Source organism: Lissotriton helveticus, chromosome 5_1, assembly GCF_964261635.1.
Source record: "Lissotriton helveticus chromosome 5_1, aLisHel1.1, whole genome shotgun sequence".
In the NCBI taxonomy this organism is placed as follows: domain Eukaryota; kingdom Metazoa; phylum Chordata; class Amphibia; order Caudata; family Salamandridae; genus Lissotriton; species Lissotriton helveticus.
This window is the reverse complement of record NC_136065.1, coordinates 775,982,826-776,004,696: the sequence shown is the minus strand read 5'-3', so window position 1 is coordinate 776,004,696 and position 21,871 is coordinate 775,982,826. Positions and strand designations below refer to the sequence as shown.

Genomic DNA, 21,871 nt, shown 5'->3' with positions numbered 1-21,871 from the left:
GGCGGTGCCGTATTGGCACTGTAATGCATACTGCTTCCCCAGACCGCCGCATCACCCCAAGGGATCGCGGATGCCTGGCGGTTGCAGCAGTCCCAAAGCAGTCTGACAGCAGTACACGTAATACAGGGGTCAGACTGTGGCGGTCCCAGACTGCCACGGCGAATGTGGGGGTCCAAAGGTCTGCCAAACTCATACTCAAGCCCTATGTCTTCTGCTCAGGTGGTCATCTTGGCTGTCATAGCTATACCTCTTTGTGCTCCTTGCCGACATTGCCCACTGCCCCATCACTGAGGACAAAGATTGTATGGACCAGTAGTCTGAACGGCCCTTTCATCTATTACAGGAAGTTGCGTCATAGGAGAGCATAGGCACACTGGCCAATTAGCACAGCAAAGCTGCTACCAACGCTGGTATTAATGGTTGGCTTAAAATCATGCTTACAAAACAACAGCAGCCGAAAGCATCACTTTACCTTCTGTATTTACTGTTTCCCATTAAAAAAAGTGTGACATCTGTTTCACCCTTTCTGCAGACAATGGGCCGACAGGAAACAGGAGGACAGGAACCGCCACCGTGTTCATCACTGTTCTGGACGTGAATGATAATAGACCGATATTTCTCCAGAACAGCTACGAGGCCAGCGTCCTGGAGAACGTCACATCTTCCAGCAAAATAGTTCAGGTATGCTGTCGACTGTTATCTGGGCGCTACAGTTATGTGGGTAAATGCAGGGCACAAGTCCTAAACAAGCATTGAAAATGAAACAGGTCTCGCCTTTTATGCTTTGCTATACAATACCATTAGCAAAGTAAATGTCTTTAACTTAATCAAAGGCGAGAGTTCAGAAGGTACAACTGCAGACACATTTCTACTAATCTACTAATAAGCGATGAGGGAACAGTTCAGATATTTGCTGAGAATCCTTACTTAGATCTCAGATGATAAGTCTTTCTCATGACAAGTTATTCTGCCAGGCGACAATGCTCCTAGACAGAGATGGCTGCACATGTGATGCACATTGTTTATTTGGATGCTGCAACTTGCTGAGCAAGCGTTTAATAATATACACACACAACGGAAAAGATTTGAAAACATGCAAAAATGTCATTAAATCCAACATTTATGTGGCCTGACATGGAGGACACTTGAAATCAATACTGCCAGGTGTCCAAGCCACTTTCTGATACCGGGGCCCTCCAACAAAGGGGCAACAGATCGGTTTGAAGCAGGCAATCTGCAGTCACTCAAATTGCATCCGACTGCAAAAATCACAAGTTAAAAGGGGCCAATCTTGACATCATACTTATTTTGCACTATATGTGTGTATGTTTATTGATGTGCGAAATGTAATAAAGGAAAATCAACAAGAAGTGAACTGTCATGCAGATCACAGATTCTAAAATATTAATTTAGTCAAGCTTCTTGATTAATACAGTAAGGGCAATCAGAGAAAATGTTCAAAAAACAAAACTGTATTTAAGAGCTATCTACTTCTTTACAAACTACAGATTTAATTGATGGCACAAAGTGAACGGCACACATACTTACATTCCATCCTGCCATGTGATTGTATAACCATAGTCTGGATAGTGCAAAAATGAGACATTCACGCCAATGAGTGGCGTCCCGTAAGCAGTAAGGGGCAGATTTATGAAGGCCTTGCGCCGCCGGTGCGTCACTTTTTCCCATGTTAAAAATTACGCACCGGCGGCGCAAGGCCTTTATAAATCTGCCCCTAAGTACTTGGCCCCTTATAACTGATGCCAGACTGTAAAAGAAGTGGGAGGAGAGGACCGAGACTACATATTAGACTAGGGATGTGCTGTAAAATCCATTATAAATGCGACTTACTGAAAAGATTACAACAAAACAGGCAATCGTTATCCAGCAAACTCAACTCGGTAGACTCCCTCGCCACCGCCCGTTTGTAATAGAGCATTATCTGCATTTTAAGTGCTGACTGGCATAACTTCAGTCTTAATACCATGCAGTCTGTGCGCAACTGGAGCCTTGAAATAATGAAATCTTCGACGTTTCTATCACATCACACAGAAAAGTACGCTCTTAAGCAGCTTTGAGACAACGAATAGATTCACAAAGATCATTAGGTCAACATTTGAATGACCTTCAAGAAAAAACTGCACAGAGCTTCTTTTTGAAATAATTGGACTTATGTAATTCACAGCAGGTGCAACAGTTCAAGCGCACATCAGTGTGCTTTGCACAGCATCCGCAGAGATTTGGAAATGCTGGTTTATTGGGTCATTTCCACCATACATGTGGCTTCCTTATTATGAAACTTACTAACATGCATTATGAGACTGCCTTAGCTTGGGAAGCTCACTTGAAAATGTCAATTCAGTATCCATTAAATTGATGCTCCTCTAACTTTGAGGACTTGAACCCAGTATTTACAGAAGTGATCTAATCCAGTCTGCGTTCTGTTATTAAATAAACTTTGCCATCTCAAATGAATACATTGTTCCTTACGGTTTGTTGTTCGGATGTGCTGAATGGAGTATCTGATTAAAGGTTTAGCAGTGATTCGAAAGTGCTTGCTGACCAGCAAAACCTAGCAATTACAACCCTAGTGATGTAATGGTACGGTCACCTCTTGTTGAAAGGGTTGTCACCGGGGATGGTGTGGGTGCTGTCTGGTCCCATCAGGAAACTGATGCAGTCATAAAATGACCTGGCTGCCTGCAGGGAGGGCGGCTGCTGGCTTTGGCTGATGATGTCTTGTGGTTCGGGGAGGCCGCGGCAATAGGGTTGGTTCTGGCAGGAGCTCTGCAAGTAGCAATCGGGATCCATGCAGTCAATGAATCCATCAGTGAGAAAAGGAAAGTGAAATCAAGTGTGTGAGTTCACATTAGACAAAAAAGTCCCTAGCCCTTAAAACAAGTGACTGTTAGTGGGTCCTCACTTTTTGGTAAACTAAATGATCAACTCCCAGTCTTGATCTCCCAAATATTTGTTCATCCATTCACTCTAATGTATTTCAGCAGAAAGTTTAAGAGGGCCAAACATTTGAACAGCAGAGAATTTATATTGCAAAACTCACATATTGAGAATTCTGCTTTAGAACTTAATTGACGCTGAGATATAAACTGATTCTCACAATGTTAAAAATACCCTGTACATTTGTAGGCATGGCTGAGAGGTACCTAAGGGGTAAGCATTTTCTTTTCTCAGGAATATAAAATGTGCACAAAGTATACATGAAGGTGCTATCTGTCCAACTGCACCTGTTGTCATCACAAATCTGGGTAGTGCTGGCCTGTTAGCAGAGTGGACAGATGCACTCATTGCAGAGACCTGTGTTTGATCACATGGTCAAGAGACCACTAAGTATTGCTTTGGGTCACATTTTTGTAGCATCAAGAAACCCACTGAGGTGAAAGTCAGCTTTACACGTCAGTAACGTAGGACGGATGCCACGGACCCTGGTGCAAGCAATTCAAAACGGCACCTTTGACTGCTGTGGGAGTAATAAAATACAGCATTTATCTGGGTCCAATGGCCCATCGCGGTTCTGTGCCACCGTGCCACTGCACTTGCTGCACCAACCATAGCTACGCCCGTTACAAATACAGGTTATATTAGGCAACTCCATAGCAACCTTTTAAATACATTTAGAACCCAACCTATGCCACCTGCTATTTATATTCAACTGTAGTTTCACTTTCTGCAGTTCATTCTGGATGCTTGGTTCACAGTGAACTCTAGAGACAGCAGAGGCTATTACGTTATATACACTAACACACACAGCCTGTTGACATACCCTCATACAAAGCACGAGTACAGAAACGCCCACACAATCAGCCAGTCCACAACCTACACCCATGCAAAAAAGTTACAGCCTGGATTTATTTAGACAATGCTATGTGCTGTGTGTGTCATTTCCAGAGCATCCTCCCATTTATAAAAAGATCGTACCACCGCATGCAAGTTCCGTGAATCACAATGGAGCGTTCCAACCCGCACACCGCTCCCAAGCAACTCCCTTCCCTGGCTGGCATTTCCAAACTATTTCCAGCTGACCTGCCTTGTTCTGTTTGGTCTTCAATGGGCGCCTGTGCCTGGCACACCAAGAGCCGAAAGAAGGGTCTGCAATTGCAGGTGTGTTTTAAACCATTAACGTCCCCCTCGGACACGGCCAAGGTGTCAGAGGCAAATGCTCATACTTGGCATCCCTCTTTGTTAGTTTATAAAAATAAAAAGCACATGTGGCATGCAGACTTCGGGACATAAAGCGGCATGAGACGCGCACCTTCTGAACTCATCAGCGAGAAGCGCATTGTTGCAATCCTCTCCGCGCTCATCAATCTGAGAGTGCACTTTTTAAAAGCAATAAAAACAGCCTGAATACTGCCGCCAGTAAACGATCCAATCCCGGTGGGCGGGGCCAAAAGGAGACAAGGCAGCAACAAGGAGGTACTAAGAAGCCTCCTTTACAATCATAAGCCAGCATTTTGCATTGAAGATGATGCTGGCCAATTAAAAAGATGGGCGGGGCTTCAACTCCGCCTCCGAGAACTTCAGAATATGTATTGATTCCAAGAAGCCCTTGAATGCTGAGAGCAGCGCATGTGCTGCTTTTGACAGCCAAGACCTAAAAAAGAAGTGGAGGGACTAACCTAGTTAATAAGAATGCAAGTGGCATCACGGCTCGTGACATCACGGCGTGTGACATCGCGGCTTGTGACATCGCGACACATGACATCACAGCATGTGAAATCACAGTAAGTGGCATCATGAGAAGTGACATCAGATCTTAAGGCCTCACATATATGTTTGGCAGGTCTATCATTAGTACATTTCAGGATATTTCGAGTAAACATGCAAAACCTCCTTATTTAGGCAGAAGATTCACACTTCTCAAAGCTACACGTAAAACAGTGTTGCCTTTTGTCAGCGTAAACTTCCTCTACCCATAGTGTTTTAAAAGGAAAAATAGTAGTACTTAAATTATTTCAATGCCTCCTCAGGGGTAGTAAGCGCTATATAGATTACATTTATTTTCTGTAAATACAGGGAAAGATCAACACATATGACATTCTTATAGTGCGTGCATATCTCTTAAAGAGAGCCTGAACAAAGTGAAAAGCTGCCTCTCTTAAGTATGTGTGAAGTGCTAACAAGGTGTGAGCCTTTGTTTCCCCTCTGCTGCATTTGCATCTAGGTGTGAGGCTCCTGACTGCTACCAGCCAGGAGACTTGAACAAAAGGACCTCTCAAATTGGGCCTTAATTACAGGCCCAGCAGGAGTCTGAACTAACAAAGCCCCCTCCCCACCTGCACGTTGTTGTGGATCAAAAGCAGACAACAAAATGCAGACGCTGCTGAATGTGCCCCAGTGTTTGCCAATTAAACCGGGACAAATTCAGCATATTTTTCAGTGAGGCCCAACTTCTTGGCCCCTGTGAAAATAGTGGGCAGTGGATGTCCAGCCGCATGTACCCCCAACTCGTGCCCTGGGTAAATGCTTGAAAGCTTATCAACAGAAAGCCTCTGCCCCTCACCCACACGGGGTCCCACATCTCGCTTGGACCTGCAAGCGCAAAACTGCGCTTATGGGCTCATGCTTCCTAAACCTACTGACTATGATTGGGAATCGTACAATTCAGGCTTCAAATTTGTGCTCTTACATTTGCAGGGTATGTTCCCCAAATGTCCACCCTTTTTAATAAATGTATGTATTTGTATTGTGTAATAGTGCTTAATTTGTAAAATTATAAGGGTTGGGGCACTCGTCAGTAGGGCACTGCATCTTGCACCACCCATTGCCCCTGCCAGCACTGCCAATGACAGTACCAACACAACTACTAACCAACACACTCCTACAAGTGTGACAATTTAGACTATTCCAGACCCCTAAAACTTTGAGACTGGTTTGGATGGCATGTATTAGTCATTTTTTATCTTTTATTTCTTTTTATTGAATACAGATTAAACTTGCAATAATATGGTTACAGAATGAAGTGTTGTTATACAAATTACGCTTCACATTTCATTTGACTCTTCCATGAAAAATAAACAGTTACTGCAGTGACATTGTGGTAAGTTGATTGACATGGTCCCACACCCTTCGAATCAGCTAGAGTCCAATGCTGACTCACTCGGGGGTGGAGTGCAAATGTTCCCTCTATAGGTGTTCCATTTTTCCTATACCCATTCCCACTTTTTGGGGCATCCTCGGTATATATATGCTGCTCTCTCTGCCACTATAGGTCCCTCCTTATCCCCACACCGCTCTGCTTGGTACGTCGGAGAGGTTTGTGCCCCCCAGTGTTTGGCTATGTTGAGTTTGGCGAACATCATACCCAGCGTTGCCCAGTCTTGAGCCGCGTGGCTGAGGTCTGTTGGCTCCCAGATGCTTAAGAGACATCTCTTACGCTCCGGCATGATGGTTACTCTGCCAACTTTTGTAATTGTGTGCATAATGTTTTCCCAGTAGGTCGCTATCACTGGGCATTCCCACAATGTATGCCCCGCATTGTCTCAAACAGAGTTGGTTATCGGTTTTCCATATCTTATGCAGGGTTACTCTTGTGTAGTAGACACGATGAAGTATCTTCAACTGTACTAAGCTTAATTTTGAGGATATCACCACTTCTCGTGGGGACACAAGTGCCTCTTACCAATCTGTCTCATCTAGGTCTCCTACCTCAGTCTGCCATCTTTTGTGGAGAGATTTTGTGGGATCCGGTTGATTATTGCTGATCTTACGGTTGGTAATAGAAATGGCCTTCTTGTCCATATATTCTGGGAGGAGCCTATCCTCTATTGGGGGGACCTCAGGTAGTATAGTGCCTGCTGGAATGGCTTTCATAAGTGCATGTCTAATCTGAGTATATCTAATATTTCTGTGGGCGCCATCTCAAACTGATCTTGGAGTTGAGCAAAGGTAACAAGCTCTCCCTTTCTCCATCGATCTCCTACTGTTGAATTTCTGATGGAATCCCAATGTTTAAAGCCTTTACTCGTTCTGAGTCTGCCCAACCTTTGAGTTTCCCAAAGCAGAGTGAGTTGTGTTATGACACCAACCCATCCTAGCTTTTTGAGTGCCATGTGCCAAATTTGAACTGTGTGTGCAGTTGCTCCTATTAGTGGTGTTTTACGAGTTTTATTGTAAAGTGCTCTCATTATTCCTCCTTCTCCCAAGCTATATCTGTCTGAGAGGAACGCCGGTTCTGTTTGGGGGGCATGAAGCCAATGATTGGGTACAATCAGCTGGGAGGCCCAGTAGCACATTTGTATATGCGGGAGGGCAATTCTGCCATCATACCATCCCTTTTCCAATTTATTCATGTCTATACGGGCCGGTTTTCCATACCACAGCAGGTTACTTACTTCTGCCTCAATTGCCTTGAAGTATGTTAAGGAAACTGGGAACAGGGTATTTTGAAGGGCATAGAGGAACCTGGGAAGCGCTATCATCTTGAAAAGACCGGCTCTCCTGAGCAGCGTCAATGGTAGGGATTGCCAATGCTTTGTATCTTGGCGGAGTCTTTTTAGGGGTGCCAGGAGTATTTTTCCATAAATTCCCCAGGTAGTGGTGTGATGTAAATTACCAAATATTTAAAACACCCTTCTTTGATTTGCAGACTACATCCCTTTGGTAGTTGCGGTGGGGGACAATGTAGGACATATAGGATCGATTTAGTCCAGTTAATAGTATACACAGAGAACTTGCCCAACACTTTACAAATGCCTAGGAGCCTATTAATGGAGCACTTGGGGTATGCCATGTACAGTAGTACATCATCCGCATATAGAGATATATCGTCTCCCCATCCCTCCATCCACTGGAGTCCACGAATGACCGGGTCTCTCCTTATCCAGGCTGCCAGCGGCTTCAGTACCAGGGAGAATAGTAGCGGTGATAGGGGGTAGACTTGACGCGTTCCGCTTCCAAGGGGAAAGTCGTCTGAGATTTGACCGTTTACTACTACATGTGCTAAGGTTTTTGCATACAGCAACTTGAACCAGGTGCAGAATTTTGGGCCGAAGCCCATATGTTTAAGGACAGCAAACAGGAAGGGTCACTAAACCATATCGAAAGCCATATGTGCGTCTAATGATAGGATGGCGGCTGCTTCTTGGATTGTGGGTATATGAGCCATTACACTATGTAGGCGTCTCAGATTGAGCACCGTGTTCCTTCCAGGTATGAATCCGGATTGGTCTGGATGTACTAATTTGGTGAGATAGGGTGTCAATCTAGCCGCTAGTGTTTTAGCCAGTATCTTGGCCTCTGCATTAAGCAGTGATATGGGCTGGTATGACGTACAGTCTTGGGCAGGTTTTCCGGGTTTGTGAATAGCTACTATTGTCGCCATTCGTTGGTCCCTGGGGAGTTCTCCGGCTTCCAGGCTGGCTAGATACATGTTTAGTAAGTGCGGTGTAAGTGTAGTTGCTGTTTTTTTGTAGAGCTCAATGGATAAGCCATTAGGCCCTAGGGCAGTGGTTCCCAATCTGTGCGACGGGGCACCCCAGTGCGCCGTCAAAACTAGTCAGGGGCCCCGTGAACAGACAGTTTGGGAACCACTGCTAGGTGAACACTCCTGTGATGTCGGATATCTCTAGCACTGAAGGAGTTACAGCTGTTGCTGTCACTGGGCACACACACAAACATTTCAGCAGCCTCGAATCCTAACCTCAGCAAATGCTGCTACTGTGCATCTATTAAACGTGGGGCTTTTTCTGCCTGGGTCTGGAAATTACTCCTACGCAGCCTCGTCTGTTTCGGAGTGACAGATGCCATGCACACGAGGAATCCTACAGTTACAAATGCCTTTTAAAACTATTTTCTCACAACCGGCTATGTCCACTTTCACTTCTGAGTATGTTTATTTGTAGCAGTGCACAGTGAAAGAGGATAACTTTAGTAAAATATTAGCATGGAGTTTGCAGACTGGTAGAAACATAAAACAGAGTTATGTCTTCTAGCATTTCAAATTTCAGGTTTGCTGCAGAAAGCAGATAGTTTTTATTAATATATCTTATTAATGAGGCATGATCTACTGAGGGTGTGTAATTGTTAAAAAGACATGAAATACTGACTTGTCATATTTTATTATATAAATGTGCTCTCTACAATCCCTTCTGCTCAAGATGTACCCCATAATTTTTACCTTTGGATGCCCTAGATTTTTTACCTCTATCAGTGATTGGCACCTACTGAACAGGCCTTAGCCCCTGTATGCTCATTTTAAAATAGCATTCACTTCTCATACAATTTAACACTGGTTAACGTTGTCCTGCCCATATTAATAAACAGGGCACCATAAATTAACTGCATACAGCCACTACTATTGGCTTTTTATGGAGGGTAGTGTGTATTTTTTTCTTGCTTTGCCTAACACTGTTTGAAACTTTATTTTTGTTAATTGTGACTTTTTAGCATGTGGCTTAGTGCTAACAAAGCAGCTGGGTCCATTCAAAGTTCCAAATATACTATATATGATTTATATATTATATTTTGATTAGCAGGAGCATAGGCACACACATTTATATGCAATCCTTGTCTAAATGCCACAGGTAAGTCTAGGATCTTCAGATTTTTCCTTTTGTGCATTGTGGAGTGGTGTTCCTCTACTCATGACAGTGACAGAGCACAAGTATTAGGTGTGTGCACAAGTTAGGTCCTTGTGATAATTTTGGGCAATTTCTTGTGATGAATCAAGTTGGAGGTACCACTCTACTCTGGCTGCCTCTATCTGCCATATATGCAGATCGGACGGACGCTTTAACTACGTGATATCATAATTTGCAGATTATACGTTTGAATCCTCAGAAGGTGACTCTCAATTTTTCTGTTATAAGATTGGCAAAATCAATACATTTGCACCACATAGTAATACCAATAGGACTGGGCGCCTCTGGAAAATGTAACACACCCTCTATCCTCACTCGAATTACCAACAAGAGAAAAAAAGTGTCTTCTCCTCCAAGATGCTAGAGGCTATTTTTTAAAACAAAAACAGTGAAAAAATTCCATATGGATGCTCCAGTGCTACATAGTATTGTTTCTGATTTAACTAACCAATTCAAGTTTTTTTATTAAACAACTGTTATATTTTTATTTTGTTAAATCTATGATTATAATACCTTCATCGGCCTGAGGCAGCTCTTACATCCCTCCAGCCACCCAAAAAAAGTAACATAATGGGGAGCCGCGGCCAGCGGCTAATTGGTCAAGGGAGCAGTGGGTTGAAAAAGTTTGGGAACCACTGCCCTAGGGCTTTCCCTGGTTGTATGGCACCTATGGCTGATGCTAGTTTGTCTGCTGTGAGGTCAGTCTCAAGGGTCTGGGTGTCTTCCGGTGTGATTGTGGGCATACGGATATCTTTGAGGAATGCCTGTACCTCCTCGATCGTGGCTGTGGTCGCTGGGGTGTAGATTTTTTCGTAGTGTTTTGCTAGTGTGTTTTGCTAGTGTGTTTACTATCCTCTGAGGGTCTGTTATGGTGTCCTCATCGTCTAGTTGTATCTGAGTCATCCACCAACTAGCTCGTTCACGCTTATCTAGTCAAGCCAGAATTTTAACGTTGAAGGTATTGCAGGGCTAGTCCGCTCTTTATTTTGTCACATTAGCCATTAACATTCCATAAGAGAAGTGATATGGGGGAGCCAGCCGTGAGGGGAGTCGCTGGTGTGGTGGTCGCCCTGTCATTTAGTGCTGTCACCCTTGCCATATCTCGTAACTATGAAATAGGAATTCATAAAGTACTGTGTTGAAAGTTTGGTGGGAAAGCGTTGAGCCTGAACCGTAAACTGTTTCGAACATACAAAACAAAGTAAATAAGAACTCATTACCCTTAACTCGTGCCCACCCACCTCCCTGCCTCCCTGCATGATGGACTTAGAACTCCCCAACTCCCCAACTGCGCAGAATGCTTAGTTCCCATCCATAGTACCTTTATGGGGGGAGAGTCTTCCATTGACCCCTCCAGCACACCCCATATCTTCTGTGTATCTGGTTTGCATACTCATATTTCTGATGAATTATACTTAGAAATGCAGAAAATGGGCAAAGTGAATCAGCAATAACGTTGTCTAGTGTCTAATATTTGTCTTGTCTTCTCACGGCCACCTCAGGAGGTGCGTCTGCCTTAGTGTCCCTCAAACTGCAGTTTCAGGGCGTTGTTTCAACATGACAGAACTGTAATTACTTTGTCCGTTTCATTGCATGCTTTTTCGCAAAACATCACTCCTGGTTCTGGAAGCCACTGTCTGTGCGAGGCTTCTCACTCTTCTCCGCACGCCTGTGACGACCTTCCCAGTGCTCTTGCCTCTTCTGACTTCGCTGGTGTCTCATCCTGCGAGTGTTGTCCGTACTTTCTACCAGTTTGTCCAGAGCTGAAGGCCCGACGCCATCCCTCAAGACATTCTCGGACCTCATCAATCGTAGTAAAAAAACACAATTTTCCCTCAGCCTCTACTCTCAATTTTTCCGGGAATAGCATTGAATATTTGAGTTCATGGATTCGAAGCTCCTTTTTAACCTCAAGAAATCCGCTGCGCTACTTTTTCACTGCCGCCGTATAGTCCGTAAAAATTGTGTTGTACTGTGTTCAAGACACAGTGGAGGGGCGACACGAGTCGTTTGTAGAATCAAGTCGCGATCACCAAAATTAAAAATGCCAGCTAGTATGGGTCTCGGGAGGGCCCCCGGTCTGGTTTTTACCCTCGGAACACGGTGGGCTCCTTCTACTGAAATGTAGTCTGATAGACCTCGTGGCTGCAGCTGATTCTTGATGAGGTCTTCGACAAAGAGGTTGAGCGCTGCTCCCCCTGTTTTTTCTGGTAAGCCAATGATTCTAATGTTGTTACGTCTCGAGCGGCCTTCTTGAGCATTGAGTCTGACTGCCATTGTCTTGTTGTGTGCCTCAAGTTGGTGCACTTGTTTCTTGAGAGCGGCCATGTCGCTAGTGAGGGTTGTCGTGGTTGCTTCAACGTCCACTACTTTAGTAGACATTTTATGAAAATCTGCACGGATCAATGAGAGTCCCATCAAAATTGAGCCTACACATGAATCTAAGGAGGAATGTACGTTATTCAGGGTAGTTAGAATGTCTTTCAATGTGACTTCTGGCCCCTCCGGTGTTGTAGGGCTCGTCGCTTGGGTGGCGTCATGGTCTGTGAGCCCTGGTGGAGCCTTGGTACAAGCGTATTTGTCTAAATTTGTTTGGTGCGTGCCCCGCTGGCCTCTGCCCCCATTGCAACAAGTCTTGGTCAGTTTCACGCGTACTGGAGTGGGACTGGGGTGGTACTCACTCCTGCCTGCCTGTGTGTCGTGTAGTCACACGCGGCCTTTCGGGTTTTCCACCCCAGACCTATCGTGATGTTTGTTTGCCACCAGTGGGCAGAGTGACTTGGGGGTTCCTTGCCCAGTCTCTTTTTGTAAATGCCCCACGGTGCTGCAAGACTTTTTGGTGGGCTGTATGTTTGCGTGCGGTATTGGGCCTTGCGTTCTAAAAGGCTTGACACGTTTCTTTTTTCAGGTTCTCCGGTGCTACTGACCACTAGTTGCTACTGCGCCCGCACCTTTCATAGTGGCTCCCTCATGGTCGCCTTACTGAAGGGCTTTACTTTCATCTCGTTTGCCGCGGTGCAGCCTACATGTAATGTCTAAGAAAGATGCGCGAGGGTTGACACATGGCACCCGGGCACCCTTATGGCGAATCGGATCTTTGTGTTGTCCGAGTTGGATCAACCCACGAACATGGGGTCCTGCACAAGTGCATCACAGCCAGAACATGGCATACTGGTCCTCTCCTAACCCCCGCTCATCTAATATGAGGACAAGGTGTCTCCTTGAAGTTGTGCCCCGCTGAGGGCTTCCCTCCCTGGGCCTCGCAACCCTGTTTTGTGAGGCCAGACCTAGCGGATGGGGCCCTCCTTTGGGCCCAGTTGTAAGAAGGCACATTCTGCAGGTTTGCCCTGCAATCAGGCCTCCTACCTTGTTGCCCATTCAGAGGCAACATGGGATGCCCATTGTCCTGCAGCAGTTTTAACCCTTTGTGATAAAAAGCAACTCTCACACATTCAGCCATTTATGAGCTGCTAAGAGGTGCTTGTAGGTGGCTGAGAGGGGAGGGGCTGCATCCCAGGAGGGGTTGTCACAAAGCAGCTTCAGGAGGAGGGGCATCTATTGAGATGCTTACAGCCCTGAATGTGTTAGGTTGTGTGCAAGTTGGAGGGGCCTCGCACATTCCGCTTTTCTTCCCAGAGCCCTTAAAATCCTACACCTGTCCCTACTCTGTCTTCTTCCAGCTGGCACTCCCAGTGGCAAAGGAGACATTGGGATCTGCAAATCTTATTTATTACTGTCAGCGACCAATATCAAGGTCTTCAATATTCTCGCTCCACAGCGTTCCCTACAAGAGGAGGAGGCCCCAAACATTGCAGTGTTTGCTCCTTCGATGCAGCACAAGTGAAGTCCTGCCCATCTAACCGCCTCCTTTCTCTCCAGTAAATCATGAAAGCTATAGATATGCCAGGGGGCTGGGGTGACTAACAGCCGGTTGCACCCATTCCTACTGCTGTTGAGAAGCACAACCCCTTACCCCCACATATAGGAGAGACCAACCAAAACTGGCAGTGCGGTCACCAGCAACGGCTCCTCCTCTATGGCAGGGGAGCGTCACCCCTCCGCCCGCAGAGGCAAACGACAAATAAAATGATAATAAAACAGTTTTATTATAATTGTATTTTTTGCTGGTAGCAGGATTTTGGGGGCGGGCCTCAAGAGGAATGGTGGAGGATTGGTTGGCACTGTTGTCAGTGCGCATGTCAGTTTGGCCGGCCATTATACAAAGGCGAAACTGACATGCTCACTGACATCTCTCCAACCCAGCTGCGTTTCTGGGTGGGAACAACAGCAGGCGGAGGTTCCCGTCCCCTGATGAAGGGCAAAACCAGCCTGCCCCGCCCAATCCTGACGCTGCTCTCATGGTTATTACCACCTTGAGATCAGCGTCTGGCTTGGTTGTAGGGGAGTCTGGGAGCCTCAGCCTGTGCCTAGAGGAGCAGAAGAGCGGTCAGAAGCAGGTACTTTTTTTTTCTTTTTCCGTTTGTTTTGTTACTGACTCCCCCTTGTGCGCTGCCCCACCACTATTACCCGACACCAGCTGATATTGGCAGCCCCTGTTAAGAGCACAAAGACCATTACAAAAGGGGAGGTCCGAAGTAGGGCATTCAGGGGAAAGTGGTGATTGGGGGCGGTACACCCAAGATGTTCCTAGCCACCATGCAAGGCTGGGTAGCAGACAACACTGCTACAACTGCCATAGATCCACGATCCCTGGTGGTGGCGCGGCGGTGTGAGGCTGCAAGATGCTGGGCAGGGGCGCTGCGGCCCGCCAAGGATATTACAAGTTTCCTCACTGCTAGCGGTCTCATGGCGGTGTTCACTCCATGAAACAGCTGGCGGTGAGGAAACTAAGGGGGCCATACAGGGCCCCTTGTTGCCTCAGGCCATGGGGATGCATTCAGGGGGAACATGGTGTGCCCCCCTGTCTGCATGCAAGCCCAATTCCTGCACGGCATGGACTTAACAGTCCATGCCATGCAGGAACTCGCTTTGGCACTACCACTATGGTGCCTGTTTCAAAGGCACCACCCTAAGAATGCTAAAGGACCGCCCACCAGACAACGAGGAAACACATAACCTGGCAGACGGGCTGCGGACTCGTATTTAGGCCCAAAGTGTTTTCTCTGAACAAAAAAGTTTGCTGAGCGAGCACTTTAAAGACAGCGGTTTACTACACATTGTAGAGAACCATCCAGGCTCTCTCGAACAATATTGCAACCTACATGCATCCCCACAACCCTGGGGGCGGGCTCGCCCCAAGGGGATAAATAAACGTCCGGAGACCGCTCGTGGTCTTCCGGCCACGAGAGTTAAACTGGTTGACTCGTGACTTATTTTATAGCGCAGCTGCAGCCTATTAGTCACCAGGCCAGCCGCGATACATTGGCGACGACGCCGTACGCACTCCACATGTGCCCGCCTACCTGGCTACCCCTGAAGGGAGTGTGCGGTGCCCACCTGCGTTGCCCTGCTCCGACTGCTGCAGTGTGGTGCTAAGTGCGGTGTCGGGGGTGCCCACCCGCATCCTTCCTGGAGGCCTGACGCCTGCTGCCTCGGTGTTTCCGCCATCCCATGGCCTGTGCTGTCGCCGCATCCGCCTGCCGCATACCTGCTCTGGCCTGCGCCCGCCCACGCGTCTCCCTGCCCAATGGGAGCGCTTTCAGCCGGCAGCGCCTGTGAGGCCTACAGCCACGGGGTAAGTGCCCGTTGCGCATGTGCGCCGGGTGTCCTGCCGGCAGCCGAAGACCTGCCTAAGTTTTGCAGCGGGGCCTCACAGTGAGGCCCCGCGGCTGGGGCTGCCCCTGCCACTGCCTGAGCCAGCGTTCGCCCACCTGGCGCCTAGCAGGTGCTAAGAAAGAAAAAAAGGAGGAAAGGAGAAATAGCAGGGAACAGGACAGCAAGGAAGGCACAATACACAAGGGAGGGCACAGAGGTCTGCTCTGGGGCGCCAAGAGCACACAGCAATAAGGGGACCACGCTACTGCCACACCCCAACAGAAAAGGCATACATGGATAAGGGCACACAACACCCTACGCCTGCCAGGCGCTATCTCTCTCTCCTCTCTCTCCTCTCTCTCCCTCCCTATAAGCCGCGCAAGAGGCCCAACAGCCTCCCCGGAGCGCGCGGAGAGCCATCAGATGGCCTGTGACACAAGGCCACATGAGAAAACACGCGCCACAGAGCTGACTGCCACATGCCGGCCACGCCCTTGCGCCTCAGCGTCATCAACCAGAAGCAATGAGCAACACACCAGCGGCCGGTGCTGCTGCCTAGCAAGATGGAGGGCGCAATCCAGTCATTGGTGCCAAGCCGCCTCATAGGCACACACCCTCACCATGGTTGCACCCCTACCCCCCTTCAGTGAGGCCTCAGACCCAGCCACTACCGCACCCAGATGGAAGGCATGTGTTGGACGACTCAAACACTACTTCAAGGGGACAAGGGAGACGGATGGCACCGTGAATTGGTCACTCCTCATCTACTACGGGGTGCGGAGACCTATGATCTGTTCGAGGCGCTCCCCAACACCGGAAATGAAGATGACTACGAGGGGGCGGTCGCCACACTCAATAGACACTTTGACCCACAGCTCAATCACGATTTTGAGAAGTTCAAGTTCAAAAGGGCGTGGAAGGCCAATGCCGAATCCGTCGATATGTTCTAAGCGCAGCTACGCCGGCTGGCTAGTAAGAGCCCCTTCACAGACCAGCGGGATGAAATCCGTTATCAGATCATCCTAGGCTGCCGCTCAAAGCTCCTGCAGAAGCTAATTCTCCAGCAACCTGGAATCTCGTTGGACGAGATCCTGGTCCTAGCCCGCTCCCACGAACTGTCGGATGCCAGGGAAGAAGAGATGGAAGCCGTCCTACATACACCCGTTGCCGCATCACAGCCGTCCAGGAGGTAGGCAGACAAAATATCAATATTTTAATATGGACCTACAATAATGTCGATTTTTTTAATATCGAAGGGACAGAATATAGAAGGTAAGTAATATCGATTTTTTTAATATCGAAGGGACAGAATTTCGAAGGTAAGATCGATTTTATTAATGTCGATGTTAGTAAAATCGATGTTACTAATATCGATGTTAGTAATATCGATGTTACTAATATTGATTTTTATATGATTTTTATGTACATTATTATGTATTTAATATGTACATTTTTTTTAATGTAATTTAAGCAATTGTATTTTAGTACCATAGCGGGTTGTGGGTTTATAGGGGAATAGGGTGGGAAGTAATTTAATTATACTACATTAATTATTAATTTTTAGGAATTATAAATTAATGTAAATTAATTGGTAATTAATTTGTATTAATTGGTAATTAATTTTAATTAATTGATTAATTGGTAATTATGTTATGTAGCGAGTTATGGGTTTATAGGGGAATAGGGTGGGAAGTAATTTAAATGTAATTAAGTAATAATTTTTTTTCATTAATTGTTTTTGCTAATTATATCATTGTTAATTAATTATTAATTGGTAATTAATTATTATTAATTGGTATTTATTATTAATTCATTGTTACTTAATTATTCATTGGTAATTATGTTTTTAATAATTATGTATTGGTATTTGTAAATAGTTTAGATTTATTTATTAATACATTTTTAAAAGATTTTAAAAGATTAATTTATTTATAAGTATGTTATTTTTAACTTCTACACTGTCTAACACTTTCCCTACTGTTGCACTCTCTGGAGTGGGAATAGTAATTTTTACCCCTATGCTATCCAACACTTTCTCTACTGTTGCAATCTTTGGAGTTGGAATAGTAATTTTTACCCCTACGCTGTCCAACACTTTCCCTACTGTTGCACTCTCTGGAGTTAGAATAGTAATTTTTACCCCTACGCTATCCAACACTTTCCCTATTGTTGCACTCTTTGGAGTTGGAATAGTAATTTTTACCCCTATGTTATCCAACACTTTCTTTACTGTTGCACTCTCTGGAGTTGGAATAGTAATTTTTACCCCTACCCTATCCAACACTTCCCCTACTGTTGCACTCTTTGGAGTGGGAATAGCAATGTTTACCCCATCGCTATCCAACACTTTTCCTACTGTTGCACTCTCTGGAGTTGGAATAGTAATTTTTACCCCTACGCTATACAACACTTTCCCTACTGTTGCACTCTTTGGAGTTGGAATAGTAATTTTCACCCCTATGCTATCCAACATTTTCCCTACTGTTGCACTTTTTGGAGTGGGAATAGTAATTTTTACCCCTACGCTATCCAACACTTTCCCTACTGTTGGACTCTCTGGAGTTGAAATAGTCATTTTTACCCCTACGCTATCTAACACTTTCCCTACTGTTGCACTCTTTGGAGTGGGAATAGTAATTTTTACCACTATACTATCCAACATTTCCTCACTTTTTTAAATTTGTTTTACATTTTTATTTAATTTTTATTGATATTATTATTTTATGTGAATAGACGTATTTGTAATTTATAATATTTTTAATTATTTATAAGTTATTAAAATAATTATTAAAATGTAATTATTAAATACGTATATATTATGTATTATATGTATGTGTTTAATTAATTTTTTTAATTAAATTATGTATATTAATTATTAATTTTAAATGTTATAACTTATTTGTAACTATGTTTATTACATTTATAAGTATTATTTAATTTATTTTACATATTTTTTTTCATTGGAAAAAACCCAATATTTTTTAATTACAATATTTTTGACATTGATATTTTTATACTTACCTTGTTGGAGATAGGATGTCGAGATTGTTGACATCGATATTTTTGTTGCGATATTTTTGTATGTCGATATTTTGTATATCGACATTTTGTCAGACATTCGCCCAAGCACCCGCCAATTAAGGAGTAAAAGGTGGATGCAATCCAGAGACGCCTCACGACGCCTCGCCAGGCGCCTAGACCAGCACCAGGTGGACCATGTGGATACTGTGGCGAGTATCACTCCGCGACGGCCGTCTGCGGGGCGAAAGGGAAAACGTGCTTTCGCTGCGGAAGGCTAAATCATTATGCCAGAGTGTGCCGTGGTGGATGATTCCGACCAACATCGTCGAGGCCCAGAAGCATGCCCCACCCATCTTGTTCGCCACATCTCCCTTGACGACCCACCGCCAAAGCCAGATGACAAGCCACAGGAACGATGCCCAATGTACGAAGATGAGGACGAGGAAGTGTTTGTGGTGTCATACGTCAGGAGGACAGAGACTCATCGAAGAACACCCCCATCTGCTCAGTCTCCATCGAAGGCACTGACGTCAAGCCCTCATTGACACTGGGGGATCTGTCAATGTGATGGACTCTGACCCGTATGACCGCCTGTTACCGCGATCTCCTCTTGCACCGTCCATAGCACAAATCTACACATATGGAGGGACGGATCTGCTTCCTCTCTGTGGCCTCATTCAGAACACCGTCACAAGCGGAAGTTACTCCACCGAGGCGAGGTTCCACATCACTGAGGTTAAAAAGGGAACTTTACTCAGCTGCCACACGGCTGAAGACCTGGGACTTGTCTTCTTCGCCAACCAGATCCATGAATCCCAAGCGGAAGCGATGTTGAAGGAGTTTCCGGCTGTCTTCAAAGGACTTGGAAAACTCTAAGGCAAGAGGTTCAAGTTCCACATTGACCCTTCGGTACGGCCTGTGGCCCTCAGGCACCGTCAGGTGCCCTTCAACCTACGCCCGCAAGTGGAGGAGGAGCTGAGAAAGCTCGAAGAGCTCGATGTAATCGAGAAGGTCTCTGGTCCAACTCTGTGGGTGTCCCCCTGGTCGTGGCACCCAAACCCAAGCAACTAGGAGCCATTCCACTCTGTGTCGACATGAGACTGCCAAATACCGCCGTGAAGAGAGAACGTCACATCACCCCCACAATGGACGATATTGTGGCGGACCTAAATGGGGCAAAGTGGTTCTCCAAACTATACCTGAACGCTGGCTACCATCAGCTGGAACTGGAGCCCGAGAGCTGGTATATTACCACCTTCTCGATGCACGTTGGCCTCCGTAGGTACAAGAGGCTCAGCTTCGGAGTGTCATCAGCCGCCGAAGTCTTCCAAAATGCCATCCGGGAAGCACTGTCGGGGCTGCAAAGGGTGATCAACCTCAGCGATGATATCCTCGTATTCTCCAACACGCTCGAGGAACACTACTCTCACCTCCGAGCTACTCTGAAAAGGCTGGCAGACTGTGGGCTAACTCTGCACAAATCCAAATGCTCATTTTATCAAGAGAGCGTCGACTTCTTTGGGTACACGTTCACCCGAGAAGGACTCCTAATGGATCCGAAGAAAGCTGAAGCCATCCGGGCGGCCAGCACGCCTCGAAACTCCACTGAAGTGAGAAGCTTCCTCGGCATGGCCACGTACTGTGGACGATTGATCCCCAATCTTGCAGCCGTGTCTGAGCCACTGTGCGTCCTTACGCGCCACGATCACAAGTGGGAGTGGACGCTGGCAGCCAACAAAGCGTTCCAGAATATCAAAGCGGGACTGCTGGACAAGACCGCAATGGCATACTTTCACCCAAGACAACGAACGGAACTGGTCATCGACTCCATCCCCGTGGGGTTAGGAGAGGTCCTCCTTCAAGAACACGGCCCGGAGGTGTGGAAGCCAGTCCCCTACACCAGCAAAGCTCTCACCGACACCGAGACCAGATACGCCCAAATCGAGAGGGAGGCGTTGGCTATCAAATGGGCGTGCCAGCACTTCCAACTGTATCTGTGTGGCCAGGAGTTCCTTGTCATGACAGACCACAAACCGCTGCTCCCGCTGTTTGCTGGCTCATCCCGGCTAGCGCCCCCGAGGATCAAGCGATGGGCGGTGGAGCTGCAAGCCTACAACTTCAGAGTGATCTTCCACCCAGGGGCCCACAACCCTGCCGACTATCTGTCTCACCACCCGGAGTCCACAATGCCATCCGACCCATCGGTGGATACCTGCAGCACCGAGGCGTTCGTCAACATGGTGTTGCAAGGAGCGTGTCCCAAGGCCATGACACTTGAAGAGATTGGCTGAGCCACTCAAGAAGACCCCACTCTTTCCCGAGTCCGAGGAGCACTGGAAAACAATGGATGGGCCCACTTCATGGACGGCGCTCGCGTCCTCCGGCTGGAAGTCAGCCATGCCCGCCAACAACTGTGGCAAGTTCAGAGCGAATTAAGTGTGGGGGAAGAAGGTGTTGTCTTGAGGGGACACCTGATAGTGGTCCCAGAGAGTCTTCAGAAAAGGATCCTTGCGTTGGCCTTCGTTGGTCACCAAGGAATGGCAAAGACCAAAGCCAGGTTACGGGACAAAGTCTGGTTCCCGGCGATGGACTCCATGGTAGAGGAGATGGTAAGGTAGTGCCATGCCTGCACGATCACTGGAGGGGACCCCGCACCAGCACCTGTGATCACGGAAAAATTGAGCACAACTCCGTGGATGCATCCCAGTGTGGACTTTGGGAGCTTCCCAGATGGACGTCACATGCTGGTCATGGTTGACTCATTCTCGAAATTCCCCATTGTTGAAGTGGTGGCGTCTACAGCTTTCCCACGCGTGAAGAGAGTCCTGGACAGAGCCTTCACAATGATGGGACTGCCAGAAGAGGTCAAGTCCGACAATGAACCACCGAGAGTTCCAGGAGTATCTCGAAAATCTAGCGGTGCGCCACAGGAAGATCACCCCGCTATGGCCCCAAGCGAACGGGGAAGTAGAACGACTGATGAGGACAATCAACCGTGCATTGCACATTGCAGTGGAGAATGGAGAAGACCCTGAAACAGCTCTTGACTAATTCCTCGGTGCTTACAGACAGACCCCTCATTGCACCACCAAGTGTGCTCCGGCTCATCTCCTGTTCAAGCGAGCCCCACGAGACAGTATCCCGTCTTACCCGACGTGTGTGCCCGTGGAGCGGGATGATGCAGCCGTCCAGGCGAGGAGGGAGACAACAAATCGAAAGGCCAGTGAGGCCCGAAGAGCCCAAGAACCTCAGCTAAGAGTGGGAGACCAGGTGGTGATCAAAAACTGACACCACGGGTGGAAGTTCCGGACGCCCTACGAGCCAGAAGCATGGGTCGTAGTAAGTGTCCAAGGGACCATGGTCACTCCTCAAAAGTGACAACAATCCATCACAAGGAATGTGTCCAGCTTCAAGAAGACAACTGAGGTGGAGGTGGCCCAAGAGGCATCTGACTACCCTGACTCACTTCCGAACTTCTCTCCCCCTGCCTCGCCCAGCATGAGGAACGCCCTGCTGGAGACACCCAGGCGAGGCAG

The 21,871-nt window shown here is 46.8% G+C and overlaps 1 protein-coding gene across 1 annotated transcript in view; it reads left to right on the top strand.

Annotated features, from left to right (window-relative positions):
- Positions 1-21,871, top strand: part of CDH23 (cadherin related 23) — a 1,152,220-nt gene that overhangs the window by 69,302 nt on the left and 1,061,047 nt on the right. The window contains exon 3 of the mRNA XM_078641088.1: positions 533-681. Coding sequence (XP_078497214.1) covers positions 533-681 — 149 coding nt within the window. The remainder of the gene's footprint in view (positions 1-532; positions 682-21,871) is intronic.